This window comes from Myxine glutinosa, chromosome 10 (assembly GCF_964187855.1).
Source record: "Myxine glutinosa chromosome 10, kmMyxGlut1.1, whole genome shotgun sequence".
NCBI classification, from domain to species: domain Eukaryota; kingdom Metazoa; phylum Chordata; class Myxini; order Myxiniformes; family Myxinidae; genus Myxine; species Myxine glutinosa.
Window position 1 is genome coordinate 42,429,217 of NC_136270.1, and position 17,833 is coordinate 42,447,049.

The following is a 17,833-nucleotide window of genomic DNA, read 5'->3' on the forward strand; positions in this document are numbered from 1 at the left end:
GGGGACTGACACCTCAATTAGCAATGCCTTCTTTTATTTTTTGTCCCTCAGTGTTATATCCGGTCACAATGCTTTATTTTCTATGTTCACGCTTGATGAGATAATCAGGTCATACCGTGAGCATTACTTCCTTGTTTTTGGTTCACGAGTTAACAAACAGAGTGACCACTATATTCGTCGTGGGTGTGTGTCTGTCTGTGTGTCTGTCTGTCCGCAGCATCACTACCCGATGATATCATCCGATCTTGATGAAACTTGCGTGGGAGGTCGATATCATGATCTAGTTGTGTCCTGCCTAGAGTGGGCGTATTGCGCCCATTGTGGGCGGAGCCACGCCCGAAAAAGATGTCTTTTTAGGGGGTGATGGAGTTCAAGCTACATCTTCTCCGAGGGAGTTGGTGGAATCTGACAAGGGTTTCGATATTTGGTTAGGCCAATGTCATGTGTCTAGCCTCACGGAGCTCGATTTTTCATTTTCGCCCCAAGGTCAAGGTCACAAGGTCACGAAATTTAGAAAAGTCGATTTTTGATGGTTTTATTACATTGTTCGCTTCCTGATAGGGGGAAATGTCGTACATGATCTTATATTATCACATACATCATGAAATACAAGTTTTCCAACAAATTTCAGAATCTTCGACCTTTGACCTTTGAAGGTCAAAAAGGTCAAAATTTCAAAGTTGTCGGAATCGAACCGAATTTTCGGTATTGTGTAGCTAACTAACCTCATAACTGATTATACATTATTTTCTATCTCATTTCAAGGTCAGTAACCTTCGTTTTGACATTTCCGGGCCTGTTTTGGTTATAGTCCGTCCTTTGTCATTGAATACCGCTCACTCGTGAACCATCGTCGTCTCCTGACTTGTCAGTGATTGCTTTTGGTTCATGATTCCACGAGTTTTCTGGAACTGGGATATTGAAACCTTTTCAGATGTGCCAGTGGATTACTCGACATACTTTGTTGTGCCTTTGTGTGTACACCTGTTCTGGCATGAGGTTTTTACATCCTGATAGGTGGTGGCTCGTGCTTTTTGTTTCTTCTCTGCATAACCTACACTTGTCTGATTGACTCAGTCCCACCATTTTCTTAAAGCCATTGGTATAGTGTCCTTGGTCTTGGCCATTTATTATGATTCGTTCTCCATTCCCAGATGAGCTAACCTCTTCTTCGCCATTCCAAAGAGCCGTCTTTGTCTACTCCCAATCTGTCCAACTCTTTTTTATATATATATATATATATTTATACCTTCCTCTTCTTTTATCATTTTCAATGTATATCTGTCGTTATTTCGTTTTATATTTTTCTTTCTTCCTTTTTGCAATTGTTGGGGCTGTTCTCATTTTTTTCGGTTTCTTGTTTGACATCTTCCATTCGCATCTGTCTTTGGAAAGTTTTTGTTGGGTGGGTTAGGGGTACTTTCTCTGGTTTGTTGTCCTTGTGTTTGCTGACAAATTGTATTCAGTGTTTTTTTGTTTTTTTTTGGATACCAAGTCAAGGCTCGTGTAAGAGCTAACACATATAACATATAATAAAGGGACCGGGAGACAAGAAGGGGAGAGAGAGGGAAGCACAACAACAGTAAAGAACAGGGACATCGGGAGATCTGTGGAAAGGAGAGGGGTGGGGTACATGGGATAAACAAGATGGACACTACAAGGGATTTCAGGAAAGAAAACAGAATTTGAAAAAGGTGGATTTGGAGTAGATTAAAGGGGGTAGAAAATATATCAATGTTTTGGATGGGGGAGGATAAGAGATGGTGGTGAACAGCTGTTTTAAAGACCTGGAGGGAGTAGTGGGATTGAAGGGAGTGGGGGAGTTTATTCCAGAGGCGGGAGAAAAGGGGAATGAAGGAGTGGAGGTGAGCAGAGAGTCTTGATTTTGGCAGTTTAACCATAAGAGGGTTAACCATCCTCTTCTCGACCCCTTAACTGGCTTCCTCCTTCCATTCCCCTTTTTCCAGCATCTATCTCCTATCCCATTTTTTTTTCCTTCTTCCGGCTCACACCCCCACCTTTTCATGGCCTCCACCTCCCACCCCCTTTTTCCACCTTCTCCCCCACCTCTCCCCCCTCCACCCCCTCCCCCCCCCCACCCATTGATATCAGCTCTTCCATGAGCCTCAATCTCTGTGTGTTTATAAAAATAAAAAAGGCCAATAGTCTAACAATGGTGTAGCCAGGCTTGGATCTGCTGAGTGGAGGATCTGCTGTCCCCCTGTCATGTAACCAGATCCTCAGCTCTGATTGTTGCACATACATACATACATACATACATACATACATACATACACCGTATGGACAGACAAACATTGATCCAGATGGCATTGCCCTACGGGCTACGCCGTTAAATATATATATATATATATTTATATATATATAAATGTATATATGGAGAGTGATGGTCATGTTTGAATATGCTGCCTCAACCACATGCAGTGTTGTTGTTAATCGCCTTTGCAGACAAGTGACAAAACAGTTCTGTATGCTGTGGTGTCCACCCTGGTGAATTGCACGAACAGCTATGAGCAGAAGGAGCATCTACCAGAGATGGTGGAGCTGGCAAAGTGTACGAAGCAGCACATTCCTGAAGAACACCCCAAGGTAGCTGGTGCTGTCTTGCTCCATGCTGTGTAACACCTCACTGCACACGCACCCCTTCGCTTACAACACCTCACTGCACACGCACCTCCTCGCTTACAACACCTCACTGCACACGCACCTCCTCACTTGTAACACCTCAATGCACACGCATTTCCTCACTTGCAACACCTCACTGCACACGCACCTCCTCACTTGCAACACCTCACTGCACACACACCTGCTCACTTGCAACACCTCACTGCAGACGCACCTCTTCGCTTGCAACACCTCACTGCACACGCATCTCCTCGCTTGCAACACCTCACTGCACACGCACCTCCTCACTTGCAACACCTCACTGCACACGCACCTCCTCGCTTGCAACACCTCACTGCACACGCATCTCCTCGCTTGCAACACCTCACTGCACACGCACCTCCTCACTTGCAACACCTCACTGCACACGCACCTCCTCGCTTGCAACACCTCACTGCACACACACCTCCTCACTTGCAACACCTCACTGCAAACGCCCCTCCTCGCTTGCAACACCTCACTGCACACACACTTCCTCACTTGTAACACTTCACTGCACATGCACCTCCTCACTTGTAACACCTACCATGACAAATGTAACCTCAGCATCAGCAGTCCAATTATTTTTTTGCTTCTTTGCTTTGACACACTTGAGAGTGTTGTTGTCTGTGACATGTGACGCAGGACAAGAAGGAGTTTGTGGTCAGTCGTGTAAAGAAACTTCTGCAGGCTGGTGTGGTCTCGGCCTTGGTCTGCATGGTTAAGTCCGACAGTGCTGTTCTCACCGACGCGTGCAAGGAACTCATGTCTCGGTGAGCTCGGAGGAATCCTTTGTAAATGAATGAATGAATGATCGTTTTGAAGCCATTTTTCCCCGCTAAAGCGGGGGTTAGCCTTGCGGGCCCCATGACCTCATGGTTCCCTTTTTGAGGCAGTTTTTTTTTTATGGCCGGATGCCCTTCCTGACGCCAACCCTTAGTCACCTCTTACGATGAGTAGGGATACGGTGTACCTATTCTAAACCGGGATACACACCGGGATCATTCATCCCAGCAAGCTGGTACTCAATTTGCCGACCTCGGAAGGATGACAGGCTGAGTCAACCCCCCTGGCGTTAATTCAGCGATCGACCGGGATTCAAACCCAGGATCCTAGGATCCCAAGCCGGCACCTTAACCGCTAAGCCAACACCAGGCTTACACTTTGTAAGAGTGTATATGAAGCATCAAGCCTCCGCCTTTGTGACGTTGAATCAAAATACGCATGTTAATCAAAATACGCATGTTAATCAAAATACGCATGTTAATCAAAATACGCATGTTAATCAAAATACGCATGTTAATCAAAATACGCATGTTAATCAAAATACGCATGTCAATCAAAATACGCATGTTAATCAAAATACGCATGTTAATCAAAATACGCATGTTAATCAAAATACGCATGTCAATCAAAATACGCATGTCAATCAAAATACACATGTTAATCAAAATACGCATGTTAATCAAAATACGCATGTTAATCAAAATACGCATGTTAATCAAAATACACATGTTAATCAAAATACTCATGTTAATCAAAATATGCATGTTAATCAAAATACGCATGTTAATCAAAATACGCATGTTAATCAAAATACGCATGTTAATCAAAATACGCATGTTAATCAAAATACGCATGTTAATCAAAATACGCATGTTAATGGCCTACTTTCTGTATATTATTTCTCAACACGCGTATTACAAATGACGTCGTAGATCACATTGATTGAATTGGTGTCAAACCGATCTCCCCTCGCCTCCCCATGTGGTCTTGTTTCTTGCTGTTTGTGCAGGATTTTCTTGGCTCTGGTTGAAGATGTTTGCAATCGAGGTGCTGTCGTGGCAGAAGGAGGAGGGAAGGTAAGCGTCCCATTTGCACATCCAAATTCCAAAATGGCGTGTTTTGGGCTCCTGTGGAGAATTCTGATCTTTCACATTTCCCATTGTCTTAGTTATTAATAAGAATGTATCACAAAATTGATGGAATTATTGAGGAGGTTAGGTGCCATCTACATATTAGGTATGAGAGATTGGTTTAATTTATCCTGCCCCTCCTCAGCATGCACCAGCCCCGTTTATTCCTCGGGCGGAGGGCGCTGGGGGTGAATTTGAGGGTAGGCGACTTATTACTGGCCAAATTACTAATTCCTGCCACCTTTTATCCATCGTCAGACCTGGCTAGCCAGTTTGTGATAGACTTGGGCCAAAACCTTCCCCATCTGATCCCACAAGAAGGTGGTAATCATATGGACCTTTAAAGAAGCAGCAGCAGTGCTGGAAACAAAATTCATCCTCTGTTGTTATGTTGGTGACGCAAATTAAAAAATATATAAAATGTATCCGCATTTATCCGCTCTGTCCGCATTATATGTGAACGCACTTGTTATGTTTCATCTCAATTAAAGGTCGTATGAGAGAGAATGCGAGAGAGATGAGAGTGAAAACAGATGCTCCAAACTCGAGTTATTGTCTGCAAACTGTTTTTTGAAAGACGCATGACCTATGACCTTTGATCTGCTGAACCAAACATTGAATCGGTTCTTCTTCATATTACAGTCCATATTTGTGCCGTGTTTGGTTAAATCGCTTCAGTGGTTCACAAGTCATTGCAGTAACAAAATGATTTTCAATTAAAGGGCACATGCCCTTTGACCTCGTTGAACCCCAAAGGTAACCTGTCCATCTTTATATTACATTATACAAATGTGCCAAGTTTCGTTGAAATCTCTTCCGCAGTTCACAAGTTATCACAGTAACAAATATTTTCAACAAAGGGGCGCCTGACCTTCGAATGTTGACATTTTAAACCGAAAAATCCAATTGTGTGCTTAGTTTAGCCTCGTATATGAGCAAACACATCAAACATATAATAAAGGGAGTGGGAGAAAAGAGGGAGAGAGGGAGAGGGAAGCACAACATTAGGGAACAGGGACATCGGGAGATCAGTGGAAGAGAGACAGGCCTGGGGCGGATACATGGGATAAACAGGATAGACAGTACAGGGGATTTCAGGGAAGAAAACGGAATTTGAAGGAGGTGGATTTGGGGTGTATTAACGGGGGTAGAAAAGATCAAGGTGTTGGGTAGGGGAAGATAAGCGATGGTGGTGAACAGCTGTTTTAAAGAACTCGAGGGAGAAGTGGGATTGAAGAGTGTGAGGGAGTTTGTTCCAGAGGTGGGAGAAAAGAGGAATGAAAGAGTGAAGGTGAATAGAGAGTCTTGATTTTGGCAGTTTCACCAGTAGAGGGTTGCTGGCAGATCTTGTGTGTCCTGTAGGAATATTTGGGGGCGACAGAGCACAGACAGAGCAGGGGGAGCAAGGCCGGAGAGGAGCCGGGAGAAGACAGAAAGACCACCTACCTGCCTTCGGTGAGTGAGTAAAAGGCCCTCGGAGTTAGCTTCATCGCAGGAGATTCCAATGATTCTGAAAGCTTTAGTTTCAACGGCGTGAAGCCGAGCTAGGTGAGGCAGGATCACCAGCTCAGAGGGGAGAGCAGTATTCCATTGAGCTGCGGATGAAAGCCTTGTATGTGGTGAGGAGCTCAGGTGTGCCATGGAAGGATTTTGCATGACGTAGGATGCCCAGTCGGTGACTGGCTTTGGAGGCCAGCTTGGAAATGTGCTTTTCCCAGGAAAGATCATGGCAGACAGTGAGACCTAAAAGCTTGAGCGACAGAACTTCTTGGAGAGGATTGTTCAGAAAGTGGGCCCTGTGCTTTTTCTGGTTTTTATCAATGATCTCTCCGACTCTCTGGAAAATCCTCTCTATCTCTTTGCTGATGACTCCACTCTCTGCCGCTCCATTCCTCTTCCCTCAGATCGGCAGTCTGCAGCCTCCTCACTCTCTGAAGACCTGGACAAAATCACAGACTGGTCAAACAAGTGGACATGTCTTTCAATCCTGACAAATCTCACTCTCTTACTATGTCTCTCCGAAAAGATCGACTGGACAACCCTCCCATCTACTTTCTCAACAATCCTCTCCAAGAAGTTCTGTCGCTCAAGCTTTTGGGTCTCACTATCTGCCATGATCTTTCTTGGGAAAACCACATTTCCAAGCTGGCCTCCAAAGTCAGTCGCCGACTGGGCATCCTCCGTCGTGCGAAGTCCTTCCTCGGCACACCTGAGCTCCTCACCACATACAAGGCTTTCATCCGCAGCTCAATGGAATACTGTTCTCCCCTATGGGCTGGTGCTCCTGCCTCACACCTGGCTCGGCTTCACGCTGTTGAATCCAAAGCTTTCAAAATCATTGGAATCCCCCGCGATGAAGCTATCTCTGAGGGCCTTTCACTCACTCACCGCAGGCAGGTAGGTGGTCTTTCTGTCTTCTACCGACTCCTCTCCGGCCTTGCTCCCCCAGCTCTCTCTGTGCTCTGTCCCCCAAATATTCCTATAGGTCGCACAAGATCTGCCAGCAACCCTCTGATGGTTAAACTGCCGAAATCTCGGCTCTCTGCTCACCTTCACTCTTTCATTCCTCTTTTCTCCCGCCTCTGGAACAAACTCCCACACTCCCTTCAATCCCACTCCCCCCTCCAGGTCTTTAAAACAGCTGTTCACCACCATCTCTTATCTTCCCCCATCCAAAACCTTGATCTTTTCTACCCCCACTAATTCACCCCAGATCCACCTTGTTTGAAATTCCAACTTCTTTCCTGGAAGTCCTGGCAGTGTCCATATGTTTATACCTCTCCCACCCCCCCCCCCCCCCTTCACATGCCTCCCCCCCAAAGCCCTCTCCCTCCCACAGATCTCTCGATGTCTCCATGTCTCTCGGTCCCTGCTCTCAAATGTTGTGTTTGTGTCCTTCCCCCTCTCTCCCCATCTTGTCTACCGCTCCCGATGTTATTTGTTTTATGTGTCTGTTTGTCTTTCTGTGTGATTAATGTTCGCTCTTTCACGAGCCTCGATCTTGTATACAAAAAAAAGAAAAAAAAAAAAAAAAAAAAAAAAAAAGTGGATGGGAGGGTTGTCCAGTCGGTCTTTTCGGAGAGACATAGTAAGAGTGTGAGATTTGTCAGGATTGAAAGACATGATCCACTTTTTTGACCAGTTTGTGATTTTGTCCAGGTCTGCAGAGAGTGAGGAGGCTGCAGACTGCCGATCTGAGGGATGAGGAATGGAGCGGCAGAGAGTGGAGTCATCAGCAAAGAGATAGAGAGGATTTTCAAGAGAGTCAGAGAGATCATTGATGAAGACCAGAAAAAGCACAGGGCCAATAATACTGCCTTGGGGAACTCCAGCCTGAACAGGAAGGGGAGATGAGGGAATTACATTTAGAGCCACACATTGACTCTTTGGGAAGTTCAGTCTTTCAAACTCCTGGGTCTCACTATCAGCCATGATCTTTCTTGGACAAACCACATTTCAAAGTTGGCCTCCAAAGCCAGCTTCCAACTCAGCATCCTCTGCCGTACAAAGTCCTTAATTTGCACCATTGAGCTCCTATCTACCTATAAGGCCGTCATGCGCAGCTTGATGGAGTTCTGTTTTACCTCTGAGCTGGTTCCCTTCCTCACATGTTGTTCACCTTGACGATGTGGATACCAAGGCCTTCAAGACCATTGGAATCTCCCACGCTGAAACTGAGTCTATGGGTGTATCACTTCGCCACCCTGGACAGCTCTGTGGTCTTTATCTTCTACGACCTCATTTCTGGTTTGCACCCACTGCTTTGCCCCCCCACCCGGCCTCCAGGTTTCTGCAGGGCGCACACGGTGTCCGTCCAACAACTCCCTGTTTGTGTCCTCCTCCCCTTCCCCCCACCCCTCCCTCTACTGATCCCTTTTGTCATGTTGCGTCCTGATTCGTCTAGTGTACTACTAGTACTGGCTACCTGTTTCCATGAGCCTCGACTATAAATACAAAAAATTAAAATAAACACTTTGGTGCCAAATCCGATGGGTTTGACTGTTCGGCAGCAAAGTGAACGACAATTACGACTCATTGATTGGGCAAACTCACAAGAACATTAAACACAAACCCTCCAGTGTCTCACATCTGCAATTCCCTTTCCCGAGTCGCAAAAGAAGGTTGAATTGCTGCATTAATTCTACCTTGATGCACACAGCTGCACACAGCTGCACACAACCTTTCAGGATGTTCCACGATGGCGGGAGGAATTGTGCACATTCTTGGCCTCAGCCGGCTGAACAAACGCACAGGGAAAAGAAAGTCCGCTGAGTAAAGTAGTTTGTTGTTTTTTTTGAAATCACACCTGGGAAGACTGAGGATGTTCCTTCGCTCGCACCTTCTCCCAGCATGCATATCTGCCTGGAATGCTGTGCATCTAGATGACTTTAAAGCACATTCATCCCACTGCCACTGTCGCTTCCTTGTGTTGTCAATCCAAACAGATGTTTTGTGATTCCAATGCAAATGACAGGAATTAATTATTGTCTCTCCAAGGTTGTCTTTGAAGAGAATTCACAACTTTCCTCAAAGTGACTTTTCTGCGTAGAAAGCTGGCCTTGAGCATGGCACATAATTATCTTTCTTGTGAGTCTGGAAGGGGCTCGACATTCCTTTGAGTTTTGGGATTTTTCAACAGGATGTAAAGCTCGTAGTGGAGCGTAGTGCTGCCACACAGACATCTCACACACATGGACATACAGACAAATAGAAGAGACAACACAGGACTGTTATGTGAGGCAAAAATTGCCACTGAGCTTGGGGGAAGTCCCATCTCTTCCCGGAGCACTCTGGGTACCAACGATACCACAACAATGGCACCGCCTTTCTCACCGCACTCTGCGGGACGTCTCCTAAGGAGGAAATTCCTCCTCCCCATGGATTCCAACCTATGGGGATTGTGCGTGCTTTTATCCTTTTGGAATGCCGAACCACGGAAGTAGCACGGACGTAGCACGAACCAAGGAAGTTTTTAAGTATTTGGTGTCACTTGATTGGGGTTTGAACCGACGACCTCCCAGACTCTGAGCTGACACTCTAACCATTACACCGCCAAGTCTGGTTATGAAAGAGCAAGTTGTTCTAGAAGAGCAAGTTTGCATTAACTTCATCCTCTTGAATTAATCTGTGATCAGTCTGTGGGATAATGTGTAATAATGTCGTTCTGTCTGGTGTTGGCTTAGCGGTTCGGATGCAGGTTTGGGATCCTCGGATCCTGAGTTTGAATCCCGGTGTTGGCTTAGCGGTTCGGATGCAGGTTTGGGATCCTCGGATCCTGAGTTTGAATCCTGGTGTTGGCTTAGCGGTTCGGATGCAGGCTTGGGATCCGAGGATCCTGAGTTTGAATCCTGGTGTTGGCTTAGCGGTTCGGGTGCCGGCTTGGGATCCTAGGATCCTGGGTTCGAATCCCGGTCATTCACTGAATTAACGCCAGGGGGATTGACTCAGCCCGTCATCCTTCCGAGGTCGGCAAATTGAGTACCAGCTTGCTGGGATGAATGATCCCGCTTTGAACCCCGATTTAGAATAGGTACACCGTATCCCTGCGCATCGTAAGAGGCGACTAAGGGTTGGCATCAGGAAGGGCATCCGGCCATAAAACATTGCCTCAAACAGCGAACCATGATTGTCATGGGGCCCGTAAGGCTAAGCCCTGCTCTGGCGGGGGAAAATGGCCTTAAAAACGATCATTCATTCATTCATTCTGTCAATTTGCTTTTGTTCCATCTCTTCTGACTTCAGACGGTTTGATACGGACAAATTCGGGGCTCCTTGAAAAAGGAACTCATTCCACAAATACGTTGCTGTGAGCCAAGTCACCTTCTTCATGATAAATATAAAGCTTATGTCAAATAATATGCCAAACAAAACCTTAAGGCTGAAAGATGCCACAAACACAAGGGTGCTGAAACCATAGAAACCTTTTCTGGAGCGGACAGAGGCAAAAATAGAAAGCGGAAGGTGGAATACAAGCTGAAAATGTGAAAGGCCAGCAAAGATAAAATGGATTTGCAGCCATTGCACAACATTAACATCTCGAGTAGAATAGAAGTGTAGGCCCAAGTGAGCGCTGAAGGTTTGCCCTTTTTGCGTCGCCGTTCACCTGCGTAGATTCCGATTTGGGCAAATTTACCCTTGTTTAGTCTAGCAGCTCTCGTTCTCAAATTGAAGGTTTACCTCTGAAGGTGACGTTGGTGCCGACGTTGGTGCCGATAACTGGTTGTGAAAACCACGTGATAGGTTGACAACATGTGACTTTATTTTCTAGTACCCGAGACTAATGTAATCCATGGCCCTTTTAAGGTATCATGTTGATGTTAACCTACTCGTTAACCTTTGCTGTTAAGAACGTGTTTCTCAAGTGAGATGGATTGGGATGTTTGCAGGCGCTCATCCCTTTGGCTCTCGGAGGCACAGATACTGGCAGGACCAAGGCCGCGCAAGCTCTCGCCAAGATTTCCATCACTGCGGATCCCAGAATCGCCTTTCCAGGAGAGCGGGTATGCCTGCAGTTGTGATTGCTCTTTGATTTTTGTTTCCACTTGAGGCCTGTTTGTGGTGATTATCATTGGCATATCATACCTGGCTGCCAAAATGATACGATTGACGGTGCTTTGCTTGCGTGGGGTTTTGTTTGCAAAAATGTATGAAGAAAGAATATAATTTTTTAAAATAATCTTTATCTCTGCCACCGAAGGTGGATGGAGGTTATGTTTTCATCCCTGTCTGTCTGTTTGTTTATCTGTCTGTAAGCAGGATGTCTCAAAAAGTTATGGGCCTGAGTCCTTGAGTTGAGAGATTGAGTGTGGTACAAGGACTAAATTGATTCGATTTTGGTGAAGATCTGGATTGGAAATTCTTTTAACTTTCTACGTGATTCTTCGCAATTATGAGATCGGGCCAAAAACGACAACGATATCGTTATCACAAAAGGATGTGGGCGGTTATGACAAAACTTGGTGGATTAGTTGGTTCGGTGACAAGAACAAGCCGATTAGATTTTGGTTCAGGTCCGGATCCAGATCTGACCCCTCAGTGGGATACAAACTGTAAACCGTTCAGCCTGGATACTCTACCGACAGCCGTTCTAGTTCTATACTAGCAGATAACACCCGTCGCCTCGCTGATGGGAATACGTCGCCTTGCTGAAGGGGGAGGGAGAGAGAGGAGAGGGAAAAGAGAGGAGGGAGGGAGGAGGGGCAGAGGAGGGGAGGGGAGGCGGTAGAGGAGTGGTAGGGGTGAAGAAGGGTCAAGGGAGAGAAGAGAGAACGGAGAACAGATAAGGTAGAATGGAGTTAATTCAATGGCAGATCGGGATTTGAACTCGGGACCCTAGGATCTTCACTTAACTGTTAAGCCAACGGCAGGCATGGAGTTCGTTTCACCTGCATGCAAAATTTGGGGCCGCCAGGTTTCGTTTTTTGGAGTTATGGAGGAGACACACACACAAACTGACTAGCGATACACATTGTCATTTATTTTAGATATTACTAGCAAAGTTACCTGGCGTTACCGGGCAACGCAGAGTCGTTTCTTGGCAAAGAGAGGGGTGTGGGAGAGACAGGGAGGAGTGGGGGAAAGAGAGAGAGGGGGTGAAGGGGGGAGGGGGTGAAGGGGGGGAAGGGGAGGAGGGAGGGAGAGAAAAAGAGAGAGGTGGAAGAGAGAGACAGAGATGGAATGATATGTTTTAATATGTTATATCAAATGACCACACACACACACACACACACACACACACACACACACACACACACACACACACACCTGTATGAGTACTTGTGAGTGGGATCATTGCGACATTACAACAGATGGTTTGTCTTGGAGTTTCCATTGTGGATTGATACCATCATTGTGAATTATTCTTTAAAATTGAGAATCGCTGTAATTCCATGGAGTCGAATAGTTGTTGATCTTGCTGAGCTGATGTCAAGTTTTGCGTGGTGTGTTTTCCATTTTCCAGGTGTACGAGGTTGTCCGCCCTTTGGTTGCCTTGCTGGACCCTGAAAAGTCTGCTTTACAGAACTTTGAAACCCTGATGGCGTTCACCAATCTCGCCAGCATCAGTGACGGGCTGCGGTCAGAGACTCGAACTTTCACATCTTGCATTTGTGCACCATGGTTTCATTTTATAATTGTTACCATGACGTGCTAAAAAAGGCTCATATTACATTCTGAGCTGATAATGGCAACAATAACTAGCAAGGCCTGTACGTCTGCCCAGATCATGGTCTCATAAAGATATCAGGTGTATACGAGTATCCTTGCGCATTTCTGTGAATTGGATAATCACAGGACCGGAGTATTAGAAAATGTGCTTTATTTATTCATATTTTCTTGTGGATCCACTTGGTGCTTGGAAGAAAGTTGTTTCTTGTTCACTTTGTTGCAGGAAAAAGATAGTGAAGGAAAAAGCTGTTCCTGCTATTGAGAATTACATGTTTGAGGAACATCAACAGATACGTCAAGCAGCCACAGAATGCATGTGTAACCTTGTACTTAACAGTCAGGTGAGCTCGATAAACACTTCAATTACACAAGATTGGTTTTTACCTGTGGATCATGCCATGTGGATTCTCTCAATGTTGTGTAAAAATGGCATCCGTATGAATGAATGAATGATCGTTTTAAGGCCATTTTTCCCCGCTAGAACGGGGGTTAGCCTTGCAGGCCCCATGACAATCATGGTTCCCTGTTTGAGGCAATGTTTTTATGGCCGGATGCCCTTCCTGACGCCAACCCTTAGTCGCCTTTTGCGGGGTACACACTGGGATCATTCATCCCAGCAAGCTGGTACTCAATTTGCCGATCTCGGAAGGATGACAGGCTGAGTCATTGAGTCAACCCCCCTGGCGTTAATTCAGCGATCGACCGGGATTCGAACCCAGGATCCTAGGATCCCAAGCCGGCACCCTAACCGCTAAGCCAACACCATCCGTATATGGTTCTTCAATTCCGTCTCCGATGATGGGCTCCAGTGAGAGCTTGAACCGTTAGACTTTTAAAAACTTTCGTCCCAGTGATCGATTTTATTCTATCCTCCTATAGATACAGAATCTATGTATATAAAACAGAGACAGCTGTCCGTTCGTCCATTTCCGGTTACGTTGATTGGCTGTTGTGAGGCTAGGTGCAATGTGATTGGCTCCTGGCAAGATTGAATAATGTGTCGCATCGGCTTATTCAAAGCTGAATTTCAAAATCTGATTCCATATTTCACGATCAGAACTCGTGGCCTAAATAATTTTGTTGAAATCTCGAGTGAAATCGGAAACAAAATTAGCAAAAATAGTTTTTTTAAAATTAAATAATAGACTCCGTGAGAGGTGAGGTAAAATGGATCCAAAAGTCTTTTTTTTTCACTCTTAAAGGTAATTATTGTACGTCTGATTTTTAAATTAAATAATAGACTCTGCGAGACGTGAGGTAAAATTGATCCAAAATTCGTTTTTTTTTCACTTTTAAAGGTAATTATTGTACGTCTGATTTTTGAATTAAATAATAGACTCTGCGAGACGTGAGGTAAAATGGATCCAAAAGTCTTTTTTTTTTCACTCTTAAAGGTAATTATTGTACGTCTGATTTTTGAATTAAATAATAGACTCCGCGAGACGTGAGGTAAAATGGATCCAAAATTCTTTTTTTTTCACTTTTAAAGGTAATTATTGTACGTCTGATTTTTGAATCAGACGTGAGGTAAAATGGATCCAAAATTCGTTTTTTTTTCACTCTTAAAGGTAATTATTGTACGTCTGATTTTAATTTACACCATCCATGGACACCAGTCACAATCTTTTTGGATTTGGATTATAATTTTATTGTACATTTTAACGTGTAGTAATACATACAACATGGAATCGCACTTTGATTATTGACATGGCGTTAAGGTACGACCTCGGTAGATAGAATGACGTTGAGGTACCCACACCCTCCTCTCGGCTGTTTGGCCTGTGTTTGAATCTGGCCCTAGCAATAAAACTATCATCCAGTCTTTCAGACACTATGTAAATCGTCAGTGTGTGCCATCCCTCCGATGGACATTAAGCCGGGTATGCCGTCTTCGGGGTCGTTCAAAAAGTACGTAACACCTGGGGGTGTGTGGTGGGGGGAGGTGTAGGTCCAAGCGTTACGGAGCGTTACAGGGGGTGGAGGGTTTTCTCCAATGGTGTTACGTAATGCCATTAAATTAACCAACAAGTATTTTGTTTCATTAACCAACAAAACAAATATTTTACGACAAATAAGTCAGACGATGAGCGATTTAAAAGTGAATTTGTTTCAACCAGACATGAACTACGTGAAGTCCAAGCATTCGCCAATTGTTGTGAACAAGAATTCCGATTGACTAATCAAGTTGGTCTTTGGAGGAAAGGGGGGGGGTGGGAGGGGGGTCTTGAAGTGTTACGCAATATCTCAGGGGATGTTTGGTCTGGCGTAACAGGGCGTTACAGAGGGGTGTCAGATTTGAGCAAAAATAGTGTTACGTAATTTTTGAATGGCCCCTTCTGACATTCATTTATGGACGTTAAAGATCCCCACAATGTCCTTCACAAAAAATGGGCGAGCTATCATCGTAGAACAAATTGCATAATCTGTTCTACTACGAATAAAATATGTGTGTGCCTTACATTGGTGCTCAGAAAAGAAGGAAGACCAATATTAAATGGATTGAAATGGTGTTCCATGGCAGGAAATGTTAGGTGTGTGCGGGGGCATGACCAGAAAGAGGCAGTTCAAAACCTGTAGCTCTGCAGCTCAATAATTGAGGCAAGAGTGACAACGATGTTGTCGAGAGCCTAACATTCCATCGAATCAAGAAGCACTCTTGGTTGTACAGGTGCAAGAACTCTATGTGGCTGATGGGAACGATCGACTGAAACTTCTGGTGCTGTACAGCGGGGAAGAAGACGAAGCGCTTGCACGTGCGGCCTCCGGGGCACTTGCCATGCTTACGGCGAGCCGCGTTGAACTCTGCACCAAAATGACCACTGTGGTACTTCACATCCATACATCTCATTACGTTTGACCCCTCCCCAAAGTTTTCCATCCAATTGGAGTACCGCATCCCATGTGTGATACACTTTAATTTGCTCGTATTTATAAGTAGAATGCCCTTTTCCCCCCACTTGTTAATTGGCTTGGTTAAACCTTGTACCCTTTATTTATTTTTTGCAGACTACGCAGTGGTTGGACATAGTGCAACGCCTGGCGCTGCACCCTAATACCGATGTGCAGGTGCGTGGCTTGGCCATTGTGCTCAACCTGATGAATGCCAGTAAGGAACTGGCTGAATGTCTCGTAGCCAGCAATCTCGTTGAAATCCTGAGCCATTTAGCTCACCTGGATGGCTGCGATGTGGAGCGCAAGAGAGTGACAGATGCTGCTCAAGCCTGTCTATCCAAGGCGATGGACTACGGATTTATCAAACCATACTCGTACAAGGATGGGTCGACTTCCCAAGACTAATGTGCCCATTCTCGCGGATGGATATTGAGACTTTCCGTTAGGCCCTTATTACCGCCACTGGTCTCTGAACTAGTAAAAGCAGGCCTTCATTTAGCCTTTGCAGTTTTATTGTTCCTAATTGAAAACATTCCTTTTATTTAATTTCCTTTATATTTTAAGCTTTTATTTGTACTTTCATGTATCATTTTAGATCAAATTTAAGTACAGTCAGTACATAGTACCCTACATTCGTGGGGAATACGTTCCTGGAAAATGCCGTGAATGTCGAATCCACGAATGTGGGGCATTGTTGGAATGGTGGGGGGGGGGGTGGGGGGGGGGGGGGGGGGGGGGAGGGGCGGAGGGTTGGGGGGGTATATATATATATATATATATATATAATTTTTTTTGTTTCCTTCACGGTCGAGGCTTGTGGAAGAGCTATGACACAGAACAAATCAGTACATACATAACATAAGGAACAGCAGGAGAAAGGGGAAAGCAAACAGCAGGGTGGAGCGGAGCAAGATAATAGATGGAGACAGACAAACGGGATGCAGGTAACGATGAGGGGTAAGGGAGAATGCAGAGGGTGGACAATATGGATACAGAGGCAAATGCTTTTGGGAGGGGTGAGGGTGGTTTCACAGGTGTATAAAAGATCATGATTTTGGATGGGGGATGACTTGAGATATGGTGGTACAACCGTCTTGAAACACCGGGAGGAAGAATAAGATTGAAGAGAGTGTGGTAGGGTGGTTTCCACAGGTGGGGAAAAGAGGAATGAATGAGTGGAGGTGAGCAGTGCTTCTGGAATTAGGCAATTTCACAAGGAGGGGGTTGCTGGTGGGTCACGTGTGTTCTGCAGATACCCGAGGGTGACGAAGCACGGAGATGGCAGAAGGTGCAAGTCTTGCCAAGGCGTCACCCTTGATTGACAAGGTGCCACCAGGTTTTAGAGGAGGGAGACAAGTTTGAATGCTCATCCTTAAGATTGTACAGATGTTGTTTTCCGGCTTTCCAGAGAGTAGTCACACCTGTTGTGAGCTTTGTGCAATGATCTGAGGTTGTCTTCAGTTGAATTTGCCTTCCAGGAGGAGAATCCGAGTTGTTTTAAAGCAACTACTTCACCACAGGATTCGGAGTACTAAGAGCAGGAGGATGGGGTAAGATAGTTGAGGATATGGAATGAATCTGTGTATAAGAGAGCAGGTTTATGTGGAAGAATTATTCCCAGGCTGAACTGGATATGGACCAGACCCAATGTGTAATTTATTTATTTTTAAACCGCAAATGCACGCATGTTGAAGCAGGTCACATGTTATGAACCACGAATGTTGAGGTCCGACTGTACTGTACAGTTCTTGCTGAAGAAATTCAAGGTTAGATCGAAAATCTTCTATATTTTCAAGATTTGTGATTAAATCTAAAAACAAACAATTACTCAGCGTTTTGTCGATCTTTATCAATCTTCAATGCAGGCCGTGCACTTAGTTGATCAGGCTACATTCTGGTTTACCTGCAACAGATAAACTTTGAAAGATAGCACTCACCTTTGAGCTATCCAGCCTGGGATCAAAGGTCAACCCAGATTTAGACACATCCTGGTGTTTCCCATGCAGGGTAAGGTATTCCTGTGTGCACCGTCCATCGGATGGACGTTTAGCAAGACCTGTTGACCATTACTGGTCGTTCCTGGACGTTAAAGTCCCAACGGGGCCTTTCATGAAGAGGTGACGGGTTATCGCCCGCACCCTCGACATAATAACAAATATTAAATTCCTGCCCTGACTGACTATTGCGAAGAGGCCTGG

General features: G+C 45.2%; 1 protein-coding gene across 5 annotated transcripts in view; it reads left to right on the forward strand.

The window, feature by feature from the left end:
* The window catches only part of LOC137434481 (protein unc-45 homolog B), a 72,625-nt gene extending 56,492 nt beyond the window's left edge, over nucleotides 1–16,133 (forward strand). For all 5 annotated transcript variants that reach the window (XM_068127531.2, XM_068127530.2, XM_068127533.2 and 2 more), the window contains exons 13-20: nucleotides 2,467–2,607; nucleotides 3,307–3,434; nucleotides 4,457–4,523; nucleotides 10,964–11,077; nucleotides 12,538–12,653; nucleotides 12,967–13,084; nucleotides 15,412–15,567; nucleotides 15,750–16,133. In XM_068127531.2, coding sequence (XP_067983632.2) covers nucleotides 2,467–2,607; nucleotides 3,307–3,434; nucleotides 4,457–4,523; nucleotides 10,964–11,077; nucleotides 12,538–12,653; nucleotides 12,967–13,084; nucleotides 15,412–15,567; nucleotides 15,750–16,040 — 1,131 coding nt within the window. In that variant the 3' untranslated portion in view covers nucleotides 16,041–16,133. The remainder of the gene's footprint in view (nucleotides 1–2,466; nucleotides 2,608–3,306; nucleotides 3,435–4,456; nucleotides 4,524–10,963; nucleotides 11,078–12,537; nucleotides 12,654–12,966; nucleotides 13,085–15,411; nucleotides 15,568–15,749) is intronic.
* The last annotated feature ends 1,700 nt before the right edge of the window (nucleotides 16,134–17,833 follow it).